The sequence below is a fragment of the Dendrobates tinctorius genome, unplaced genomic scaffold (assembly GCF_039654945.1).
Source record: "Dendrobates tinctorius isolate UK_male_01 unplaced genomic scaffold, ASM3965494v1 ptg000257l, whole genome shotgun sequence".
Lineage (NCBI taxonomy): Eukaryota > Metazoa > Chordata > Amphibia > Anura > Dendrobatidae > Dendrobates > Dendrobates tinctorius.
Window position 1 is genome coordinate 1698763 of NW_027361924.1, and position 12742 is coordinate 1711504.

General features: G+C 42.6%; 1 protein-coding gene across 2 annotated transcripts; it reads right to left on the reverse strand.

Moving 5' to 3' along the window:
- Positions 1 to 4417: 4417 nt before the first annotated feature.
- On the reverse strand, positions 4418 to 12740 carry RPUSD1 (RNA pseudouridine synthase domain containing 1). 2 transcript variants are annotated; one of them, XM_073558435.1, is made up of 6 exons: positions 12606 to 12740; positions 9352 to 9555; positions 9156 to 9279; positions 8977 to 9079; positions 8403 to 8504; positions 4418 to 7490 (listed from the first exon to the last, which is right to left on the reverse strand). In XM_073558435.1, the coding sequence occupies exons 2-6, from the start codon at positions 9531 to 9533 to the stop codon at positions 7117 to 7119; spliced, it is 885 nt and encodes a 294-aa protein (XP_073414536.1). In that variant the 5' UTR covers positions 9534 to 9555; positions 12606 to 12740; the 3' UTR covers positions 4418 to 7116. The 2 variants fall into 2 exon arrangements, with proteins under 2 accessions (XP_073414536.1, XP_073414535.1); XM_073558434.1 differs by having other exon boundaries at positions 9352 to 9550; positions 12606 to 12737.
- Between the last annotated feature and the right edge of the window lie 2 nt (positions 12741 to 12742).

The following is a 12742-nucleotide window of genomic DNA, read 5'->3' on the forward strand; positions in this document are numbered from 1 at the left end:
AACGCGAAAAATAACCATCCCATGCATTCTTATGGAATTCCGCAATGCTGTGCTAATGCTGCGGTTTTTACCGCGGCGGAATCGCTTCGCGGTAAAAAACGCAGCATGCTCATTAATTTGCGGAATCGCGGCGATCCCGCACCCATAGGAATGCATTGTTCCGATTACTTCCCGCATGTGGCTGAGGAGAGGAGAGGAGACTGTCCTCCGGGCTTTGGGTACCATATCCCTGTAAAAAATAGAATTTAAAATAAAAAAATATTGTTATTCTTACCTTCCGGCGTCCCGCGCAGCCTTCCCGCCGCTCTCCACGCTCCCGGTCCCAGTAATCCTTTGCGAAAATGCCCGCGATGGCGTCCGTTCTCGCGGGATCGCGAAGTCTCGCGGTCATCGCGAATGACCGCGAGACATCGCGATCCGGCAAGACCGGACGTCATCGCGGGCATTTTCGCAAAGGATTACTGGGAACGGATGCGCGGGACGTCGAAAGGCAAGAATAACACTTTTTTTTTACATTCTATCTTTTACTACTGATGCTGCATAGGCGGCCTCAGTAGTAAAAAGTTGGTCACACTCGTCAAACACTATGTTTGACGAGTGTGACCAACCTGTCAATCAGTTCTCCAAGTGATGCTACAGATCGCTTGGAAAACGCTAGCATTTTGCAAGCTAAATACGCTTGCAAAATGCTAGTTTTTCTGCGGGAATTTAAAATGCGATTTTCCTGCGGAATGGAATTCTCGCGAGAGTTCCGGTACGTGTGAACTTAGCCTTCATGTCTATGTCCGGTAAGCGATCCCGCGCCGCTCCAAAACCTCAGAGGCGTAAGCTATTTTGTATGGTGTTTATAGTCTGCGTTTGTATAATAGAGGACTACAAAGTGGCTGCTATTTATTGTATTGCCTATATATTTCAATAAAAATATTGCAAAGTAAAAAAAAAAAAAGGGGCATTCCATTTTGTATCACTAAGATTAGAGATATGCGAAAGTTCACTTTAATTTATGGTAAATGCTTTTTAAAGGGGACCCGTCACTAGTTCCTTTTAGTTTATTCCCATCGCTCCTTCAAGTATTTTCAGTTTTTTCCAAAATCCGTCATGTGGCTCCAGAGATACGGGCAATTTTATTTAGTGCAGCTTTTTAATGGTCTTTACTAAGGGGGCGTGGCTGACAAGGTAATTATGCTGAACAGCCTAAAGACACGCCCTAGAGGAGCCTGTAAGCCACACCTCCTTTATGAAGACTATAGAATTTAGCACTAAAAAGTCCAATATCTCTGGAACCATAAGGTGGATTTAAAAGAAAAAAAAAAGGAATACTCAGAGGTGTAGCAGGAATAAATCGAGAGCCAAAAATGGCAATTTTTTTACTTCCCTTTAAGCTATTTAGGAATGTGTTCCCATTACACTTCTCGCTTTTTTTGAATAATTGGGCCACACTGCCCTCTCTGGAACAATTTATCTTATAGGAACAATGCTCTGAAGTGCAATTAGAATTGACCTTTACTATGGCACCCCAACCCCCCCCCCATGCTTTACATTGCCAGCCTGCTCTATTACGGCACATCTATATTCAATGACTCCTGTTTATCTGCACTGCCCAAAAAATGTTAAGCCAAAAAAAGCTTGTCTTGCCTCAGCGACACATGATGCAATTTTGTTTTTCAGTCTTCCATTTCCTGGCATTTGTATATTTTTTATTGGATACAACATTTATTGTATGGGTTGAATAATTTTAGATTCTGATTAAAGTTAGAGTCTGAGCTATAGCTCTTAGATTTTTTTTTTTGCAGCTTCTCTGAGCATTGTACAGTCTCTACTTAAAGTGAACTTGCTGGGACAGACACTTACAGAAAGAATGTTTTCCACTTGTGAATAATCTTCTCTAACTTCTTCAGTCTTTTTCCAATTGTACTGTCATGAATTTGAACATTTAACATGCTGAGGCCTTTAGAGTCTGAGCTGTAGCTCTTTTTTTTTTTTGCAACTTCTCTGAGCATTGTATAGTCAGACCTTGGGGTGAATATGCTGGGTAAGGACACTGCAAGGAAGATTGTCAACTGTCTGGAATGTTTACCACTTGTGAATAATCTTCTCTCAATGTAGAATGCTGGACTCCAAATTGTTTGGTAATGGTCTTTCCTAGATTGATTAAAACTGAGGAAAGAAAGTGCGCAATATGGTCTTATCTGGGTAACAGATGAAATAAATTCCAAGGAATCTACTCACCTTTTCCAAGATAGATTAAAGCATGTAAGTCAATGTCAGCCTGCTGCACGCCCGAGGTTCACGTTCGTGACCACAGATAAAGATCCTTTTGGATAAAATATTTAGGCTTACTGTGCGCTGCTGAGACCAGGATAAAGTCACCACATGAAAAACTTTTTAACTCTTTATTCCCAACGCGTTTCAAAGTGGAAAATCACTTCTTCATAGCTTGTCATCCCCTGAAGAAGTGATTTTCCACTTTGAAACGCGTTGGGAATAAAGAGTTAAAAAGTTTTTCATGTGGTGACTTTATCCTGGTCTCAGCAGCGCACAGTAAGCCTAAATATTTTATCCAAAAGGATCTAGATTGATTAGTAGCAACAATTGCTTCTCTACGATCATTGCTGATGTCTTTTCTCCATGGTATAATGCCAGCACACACCTTAATGCTCCAGACCAGCCAAATGCCAAAACTTCTGCTTTTATCATGAAGGTCACAATTTGCTGTTGAAAAATTAATCAAGGACATTTGATTAGCAGCACCTACACTACAGTTAGTGTCCATGTTTTCAATTACTGTAGAGGGAAGAATCCAATTAATCTATAGAGGGGAAGATTTCCTGGACAGTTTGTCCTTCACTTCCGATCTCACACAAGGCATTGTCGTGTTTAGGAAAAATTGCCTGACAAAATTGTGAGATCCGTTTTCTCCTACTCCCCTCCTCTTGTGAAAAAGAAAACTTTGAAGCTAAAATATTTTTTTTCGTTTTTATCTTCACCACCCAATGACATAAATAATCATCGCATGGTCAGGACTTGTTCACATTTCTAGGTGCCCGTCTCATGTTAGTGTGATTCCACTTTAAAATGCACTTGTCACCATTTCAAAAGTGGACAGTTCTTGCTCTTTTTATTCCAGCTGCTGCGGCGAGTCTTTTTTTTTTTTTTTTTATTTGCCATACGGTTCCAAAGGGGCCTTTTTTTTATTTTATGCTACTTTTCCTAGTCTTTACAAAGGGGTGTGTCATGATCCAGGTTGGATTATGACAGATAAATGCACTCGTAACCTTTTTTTTTTTCCTTCAAGCCTTTGGCTTTAAGGCAGTTTTGCCCCCGGTGGCAATTAGGGTCATTGCACTGTGGTGATTTCAGTTCTAGTTTTGCCCCCGGTGGACGGTAGGGTCATTGCACTCTGGTTACTTTAGTTTAGTGCATGTGATTATCACTAACAGGTGTGATTGCTCTGGTTTAACTATATAGGTGTGTCTTGTTCTCTCACTCACTGTTGGTGATATTGCTCATTTCAACCATCCTTGGTGGAGGAAGGATCTAGAGAGAGTTCCTGGCAGCTCAGTCAGAGCCCTGGTGTGGAAGGAGCTAGAGAGAGTTCCTTGCAGCTCTGACAAAGCTTGGTGAAGCAGCAGCTATTCTGGAGGAAAGCTGCATTCTGGTGGTGGACTCTGTTGCTGGGAGCAAGAGCAACAGAGCAAAGCTAAGTGGTGTTATCCCTTTCCTTTTGTGTGTTTCAGTGAAGTGGTGGGATTAGTTTCTGCACCGTCCATTTCATTAGAAAGGGCTAGGTGCAGGGCGAGCTAGGGTTCTTAGGTTCCAGCTCGGCGACAGGTGTGGAGCCGGTATAGGGACTGTTAGGAGTGTAGAGACTGGCTCAGGGGAGTGCTGGAGGTCTCCACGTCCCCGTTCCCAATCGCAGGGCCCTCCATTGTATCAGTTTCCCTGGCGTTTCCCTTTATTATTTAAATTCGCCCTGCTGGAGGCGGTGTATCCAGTTATATGTGTAATACTGAAATTCGCCTCCTGGAGGCGGTGTATCCGGCTGCATGTTATATTGTTTAAATTCACCCTACTAGAGGCGGTGTATCCAGGGTCACGTGTGCCATAGAAATTCGCCCTGCTGGAGGTGCTGTGTCCAGTCACACGTTGACCATCACTGGGTGGAGCTCGCAAGGCAGTAATGCAGAGCAAACAAGACACGCCCTAGAGGATCCTGTCAGCCACGCCCCCTATAAAGACCATAAAAGGAAGCACTAAATAAAAAGGCCCTTATCTCTGGAACCGTGTGGTTGATTCAAGAAAAACAAAAAAACTACATACTCAGGGTTGCAGCAATAATTACATAAGAGCAAACACTGGCCATTTCTGACCAGGTGCCCATTTAGGGAACCAAAATATAAAGATAATAAGGACCTGATTAATGAATAGAATTTATTCACATTTAATGTTTTTTTATCCTACACATTTAAAATTTTACAAGTCACAGAAAACAAAATGAATCATAAAATCACATAAAACAGGAAGAGTACAAAAAAAGATAAAATAGCAGCAACATTGAAAGGCGGATGGAATAAATAACGATATAAATAAATATAATATCTGAGATTAAATAGAAATATTCGTCATCTTTTACCAAAAATATACACATCTCCCGTCGGTGTCCCTCTCCCCCCAAGTTCTCTATGACCGTCACCATGTGCTATATTAAAGACACAGTCCTATTACAGCCTGTGGAGGTGTTAGAGATGGTCTCCCGTCCAAAACTAGTGCGTACTATGCCTGTGATTGGTTTGCTATGGGAAGCAAAGGTTTTTCTTTTGGACAGAGAAACATTTCAGACCAAAACGAATACAACGAGGCAGATGGAGGAAACTATTTAAATAGGAAAAACTGCCGTGAGACCAATGACAGCACAGCTATCATTTCACAAGAACCATTTAATATCTGAAAGCCGGGCTCTGATTGGCTGCTATGGGCAGACAGTTTTCATTTTAGAAACTTTCCTATTAATGGCTCTGCGTATTAGTTTTACCTGGAGTGTTTTTTTTTTTACCTAATAGACAACACATACAGCTCCATCAGCTGTAATAAATTCTATTTTAACTACATCACTACTGAGCTTAATTTGACACTTATAAAAGTAAAAAAAAAATTCTTTTTTTTTTTTTTAATGTCGCCATATTGCGAGACCTGTAAATTTAACGTAACTGTATGAGGGATTTTTGGTGGATGAGCTTTTTTTTGGGGGGTATCGGTAACTCAGTGATTTTTATTTTTGTAATTTTACTTTTTTTATTTTTACTTTATTTTTTAGCGATTCACTTTGGCACCAAACTGTGTATACGGCCTATTACTAGAATGGTGAAATCCGGAAATTGCTCAGGACAGTCTTGTGTTTCTGTGAATGACCCTGTGTGTACTTTGGCCTCCACTTTCACAAAATTCCATGTGTTTCAATCACACACAATGAAAGGCGAACAAGGGTTTTCATGGCCCGCCATCTATAGGAGATGTGCTAAAAGCCTATATAGTGCTTGGCAGTACTGCCCGTCAGTGATGTTCGGCTGTAAACGACATCGGCATTAAACACGCACCAGGTGGAAGCGCGTCATTGATCCTGATCATCGGTTCCCGTCACATGATTGTGGCGCGCCGATGGGTTGTCACAACAGCCGGGGCCTGCAGAAGGCCCCCGTGTCTGTCATTGTGAATCTCACATGAACGCCGGCTCATGGGAGATGATGATTTTTGCTACATATAGCAGTGCTGATGCACTGGTATGTAAAGCACAGGCGATCGGACTTTATTAAATACAGTAAAAAAAATAAAATAAAAATTGAAATATTAAGAAATTATATGTCCCAAAAGCTCAAATCACCCTCCTTTTGCCCCATTGAAAATAAAAAAAATAGAAAAAAAAAAATACGCATATCTGGTATCGCTCCAATCAGTAAACGGCGTAACGAGAAAAAAAAAAAAACGAAAAGCCAGAATTACTTTTTTGGGCAGCCACAACATTGCAATAAATTGCAATAATGGGAGATCCAAATATCGTATCTGCACGAAAATGGTATCAATAAAAGCATCAGCTCGGCACGCAAAAAATAAGCTCCCGCCCAACCCGAGATCATGAAAAATGTCTCGGAAAATGGCGACATAAGCCCTTTTTTTTTTTCTTACAAATTTTGGATTCTTTTTTCACCATTTAAATAAAAAAAAAAAAACAAAAAAAAAAACCTTTACATGTTTGGTATCTGCATAATCGTACTGACCTGGAGGATCATATTGTCAGGTCAGTTTTAGCATACATTGGACAGGGTAAATAAAAAAAGCAAAAAACAATAGTGGAATTGCAATTTTTTTTTGCAATTTTGCCGCACTTGGAATTTTTTTTCTCATTTTCCAGTAAACTATAAGGTAAAACCAATGGAGTCGTTCAAAAATATAACTCGTTTTTGCGGGACAAGCTCTTTTACGGCCATATTGATGGAAATTATATATATATATATATATATATATATATATATATATATATATATATTAAAAAGTTATGGCTCTGGGAAGAAGGGGAGGAAAAAATGAAAGTGCAAAAAGGGGAAAAAAAACGCAAGGTGGTGAAGGGGTTAAATACCTCGTCATGGAGCGATATAAGAAGGTAAAGTGATAGACAGTCTGGGAAGGGTGGGTGATAAAATGGAGGCCATATTTGGTTGTCACTTGGGTGACATGCTTAAAAGGGACACGACAAAGCTATACAAACCCTATAGAAAGCTAAAAATGGGCAAGATATTGGTAGATTACAGGAATTACCCTCAAAAATAAAATCTCCACAGGGATCTATGAAGCTGCAAGTTCGGGTTGGTCCTACAGTCCTCATGTAATTACACAGACACGTGTGAACGTTAAAACAGCAGCGCTCGTTGCTGACAACCTTTCCTCCCCCTTCTGCGCATTAAAAGACCCAAGCAGTTGTCGATGCCATTGTGCTGGTGAACTGCTGTGACAGGTAGATGCTTAGAAGCAGTGCTGTGTGGTCCTAGGAGCGGTGAACTACTGCTACCATGTTACCCAGACATGATGGCGGGTACAGTAAAGCATTACCAGGGACAGAGCGGATTATTCACCAGCCCACTCCGACAACCACTGCGCACACGCAGCTCTCTCCCGCTCCGTCACCTTCTTGCATGGTTTGTCTGGGGGTTTCTGCACTTCTTTCTTGCCATCTGACTCCACCTGCTTACTGACGATTTCCATCATGGCATCGCTCAGGCTGCGGATGGTGTCTGCGGGCACCCAACTGGGGTCCAAATCCGACTGGAAAGGGTCGGGCGCTGTGACTTCAATGAGCTCTCGTTCGGTGGGGATTCGGAGGTAGTACGCATGAAGCATCATTCTGTAGGGGTCCGTGTCGGTCTTAAAGCTATAGGTAAAGTCACCTACGATGGGGTAACCCAGGGCGCTGCAATGGACTCTGAGCTGGTGGGTACGGCCTGAAAGTCAAGGAAACGCTAGTTAGAATGGTAATGGCTACCCCATAAAACGAGCATGGTCTCAAGGCGTTAATCTGCCCATAGTGGCTGTTAAAAGAAAGCAACTAGCTCCTGACCATCCACCTGCATAGCATGGCAGCATCAACTAGCTCCTGACCCACTCGGCTGCACAGCATGGCCACATCAACTAGCTCCTGACCAACTCGGCTGCACAGCATGGCCACATCAACTAGCTCCTGACCAACTCTGCTACACAGCATGGCAGCATCAACTAGCTCCTGACCAACTCTGCTAGACAGCATGGCCACATCAACTAGCTCCTGACCAACTCAGCTGCACAGCATGGCCGCATCAACTTGCTCCTGACTGTCTGGCTGCACAGCATGGCCGCATCAACTTGCTCCTGACCATCCAGCTGCACAGCATGGCAGAATCAACTTGAATGGAGCAGTGCTGTATAGCCTTATTCTCATGATTGGTGTTGGTCAGGCCACCAGCAATCATTAAAGGGCTTATTTAGAGCTGCTGACGTTAAAGGGTCCTGTGCAGACTCTGCCATTGCTCCACGTGTTTATTATTGTCATGTGATGTGACATCACTGAGTTTAGTGGCTCCGAGCGTCTCCTGCAGACACCTGGAGCAAAGCCGATTTAGCTCATTGATTGGCTGCAGCGCTGTCAATGTGAGATCGGGGAGCGCTCAGTTCCAGAACTTGAGAGAGTGAGTAAAACATAGTGGCTTTTCCATGCACACTCGCGCCAAGACGCTTGTATGCTCAGCATGTCTGCGTCAGAAGTGAGTGCAGTTTTGAGGTCATTCACTCCAGAAGTGGCTCTGGTTTGTGCGTTAAAACCCATTTTAGTTAAGGCGCATTTTAGCAATACCAATATGGAAAACCCCTTTACTACCCACCTGTCAGAGGCTGTAATAAGACTTTAGTGACCGGGTCTCCTTTGTATAGTCCATGCTGCAGTACGAGGAGGTCCGTGTGACAAGGTTTGGAATTCTTGCACCCTGGTGAGGACAGGACAATTCACTAAGTGGCTACAAATTAATAAGCGCCTGGTAAGTCATCGATATTCCTAAAAAAAAAATTAAATAAATCCTTCAGCGAGCTCCTTCCGATGGTCTGACAAGAGTTTCTAACTCTCTTCTCTCTTTTTCTGAGCTCCTCTCAGCTGATTTATGACCACATCAAAGATGAAAGTGCAGCAAAACTAGGCCTGTAAAAGCCACACGGTGCAGCAACTTAAAAAAGAAAACTCAAATTGCAAAAATGATTTTTAGCTTGAAGTACAGGCATTTAAGTAGTAATAAAAAAAAATTGGCCCAATAGGTGGACAGCCCCTTTAAGGAATCCCAGGTTAATGTCGTTAGGGTTCCCCAGTGATGTCATATTGTGCACTAACATGACAACAGTGGAATTAATCTGATGTAATCTTATCAACCAACTTTATTGACAAAGTCATGGAGAATCAGTACTCACCCTCCGTCCCTTCTACACACATCATGTGTGTGAGTCCGTCCTGTGTGTTCTTGCCTATGGCCAGGGTGATGGTCATGCGACTCTCTGCTACAAAGCCCCTAACCTAAACAGAAGAGGCAGCATGAGCTGGTGTGAATACATATGTAATGGAAAAGGATACAAGGAGAGTTCATCCTTACCAGGGCCAGGTACGCCTTGGTGACCATCCGCTCTTTGAAGCACTTGTACGCCCGCCCCGCGGCTTCCTTGTTGAGGGCCACACATAGAGCTCCACTGGTCGAAAAGTCGAGCTGATGGCAGAACCTGTGAGACAATGAGATACAATAAATCTGCATGGACCCAATAATGAGACGGACGCTCGGAACTAAAACTCACCTGAACCCGTAGTAGGTGTCGGGATCGGCGAGCTCGGGGAAGCGGTGCTTGAGCTGTCGCTGCACCGTCAGCTTCTCGTACCACATCTTACTGTCTATGCGGATGTCCCAGTGCTTGTTTACCACTAAGAAGTCGGAGCTCTGGTGCAGAAGGGACAACTTCTCTATACTGCCCGGTTCCATGGACACAAAGGGACCCGCTGTGCTGAGGGGATAGCCACACAAGACAGGAAGGGATGAGAAATACCATACATTCAGAAAGTACATACAGTACATACATTATATATACAGCAGTGGTCAGAAGTTTGGACGCATCTTCACGCAATTGTTACCTTATTGTTTTTGGAATGTGCACATTGCAAATTCAGACTGAAGGCAGCAAAGCCACAAAATGTACAAATATGTAAAGAAACACATGTGAAGCAAACAAGGATATATGTTTTTTCCTAACATCACTCATAGTAGCCAACAGTGCAGATTTGTTTGGCCCAAACAAGTCTCTTCTTGTTCGCGGTTCTCAGTTGTGGCTTCCTTGCAGCCTTTCGACCATAACTGCCTGCTTCAGTTTATGTTGAGATGCGTCTGCTGATTAATGTCCATGCGTCATTTATAAGGGCTGTTATCTGCGGCTTTGCACATTTTCGTCTTCTGTGGCTGGTGCCTGATGAACTTATCCTCTGCAGCAAAGGTAATGCTTGGTTTCCCATTCCAGGGGTGGGTCCTCAAAAGAGCCAGTCTCATGAAAATCATCAATCTTCTAGCAATTTTCTGGATTGACTGATCTTTATCATGCCTTATAGTAATGATGGACTAGTTGAGTGGATCTTCACATATTCTCACTTAGAACAGTTATGGAATACGGCTCAGCGCGATATGGAGCTGTGTACCAACACTGCCCCTGCAAAACACACTTGACAGACAGCCATTCCCCAAATAAGCTCTTGATGAGACATAAAGGTTCATTGGAAGTCAGTCCATGTGACAACATGATGAAGCTGCTCGGTTTGCTTCACAAGTGTTTCTTTACTTCTTGTCATATTACATACATATTTACAGTAAACAAATATATATATATATATATACACACACACAATACATAAACATTTTGTGTATACATTACTTATATGTATATATTATACACACATGCACTTACATTATAAACATATATGTATACACACACACATTACATACAATATATATGCTTGCATTACATATACAGTACACATTGTGTGCACCAGAGCTGTGGAGTCGGAGCCCATTTTGGTGGAGCCAGAGTCATGGAAATTGAGGAGTTGGAGGTTTGGTTTACCGACGCGACAGCCCTAGTGTGCACAATGCATATACACACGTATATAGGACATACACCACTTACATTATACACATTGTAAACAATGTACATATATACACACAGATTATGTACCCACACATTACACATACATATACAGGGGGGTCCATTTATAAGGTTAGACCTGGGTGGGCCATTTACATGGATACACCTAAATAAAATGGGAATGGTTGGCGATATCAACTTCCTGTTTGTGGCACATTAGTATATGGGAGGGGGGACCATGGCAGCCATTTTGAAGTTGGCCCACCCAGGAGATATACACACACATTGCACATATAAATACACACATTACATACACAGTACACATTATATATACTGTATAAACACGCATGATCTGTGCACACACACTAAATATACATTATACACCTATGTATATATTATATATAATCACAATACACCCACATTATCATATACACCACTGACATTATATACAAACATTGTGCACCCGGCAGACACTGTACACTCTGCAGACAGTATACAGTGTTATATTATGCACCTATGACACACTATTATACACACATTACACAGTGTCACACACACATTACACAGTGTCTCACACACACATTACACAGTGTCACACACACACATTACACAGTGTCACACACACACACATTACACAGTGTCACACACACACATTACACAGTGTCACACACACATTACACAGTGTCACACACATATTACACAGTGTGACACACACATTACACAGTGTCACACACATATTACACAGTGTGACACACACATTACACAGTGTCTCACACACACATTACACAGTGTCTCACACACACATTACACAGTGTCACACACACACATTACACAGTGTCACACACACATTACACAGTGTCACACACATATTACACAGTGTGACACACACATTACACAGTGTCTCACACACACATTACACAGTGTCTCACACACACATTACACAGTGTCACACACACACATTACACAGTGTCACACACACACATTACACAGTGTCACACACACATTACACAGTGTCACACACACATTACACAGTGTCACACACATATTACACAGTGTGACACACACATTACACAGTGTGACACACACACATATTACACAGTGTCACACACATTACACAGTGTCACACACATTACACAGTGTGACACACATTACACAGTGTGACACACACACACATTACACAGTGTCACAACACACACATATTACACAGTGTCACAACACACACATATTACACAGTGTCACACACATTACACAGTGTGACACACATTACACAGTGTGACACACACACATTACACAGTGTCACACACACACATTACACAGTGTCACACACACACATATTACACAGTGTCACACACACACATTACACAGTGTCACAACACACACATATTACACAGTGTCACACACACATTACACAGTGTGACACACACACATTACACAGTGTCACAACACACACATATTACACAGTGTGACACACACACACACACATTACACAGTGTCACACACACACATTACACAGTGTCACACACATTACACAGTGTCACACACATTACACAGTGTCACACACATCACACAGTGTGACACACACACATTACACAGTGTCACACACACACATTACACAGTGTCACACACACACATATTACACAGTGTCACACACACACATTACACAGTGTCACAACACACACATATTACACAGTGTCACACACACATTACACAGTGTGACACACACACATTACACAGTGTCACAACACACACATATTACACAGTGTGACACACACACACACACATTACACAGTGTCACACACACATATTACACAGTGTCACACACATTACACAGTGTCACACACATCACACAGTGTGACACACACACACATTACACAGTGTCACACACACATATTACACAGTGTCACACACACACGTATCACCCTCACCCGTCCGCTCCTTCTTCCTCCCACCCGTCTTCTGCCCTCACAGCTCCGCTCTACACGCCGGGTGCGTTCCAGCCAATCCCAGAGCCGCTCTCCCCCTCCTCCGCAGCCAATCAGACGCCAGAAGCCTGCTGGTCACG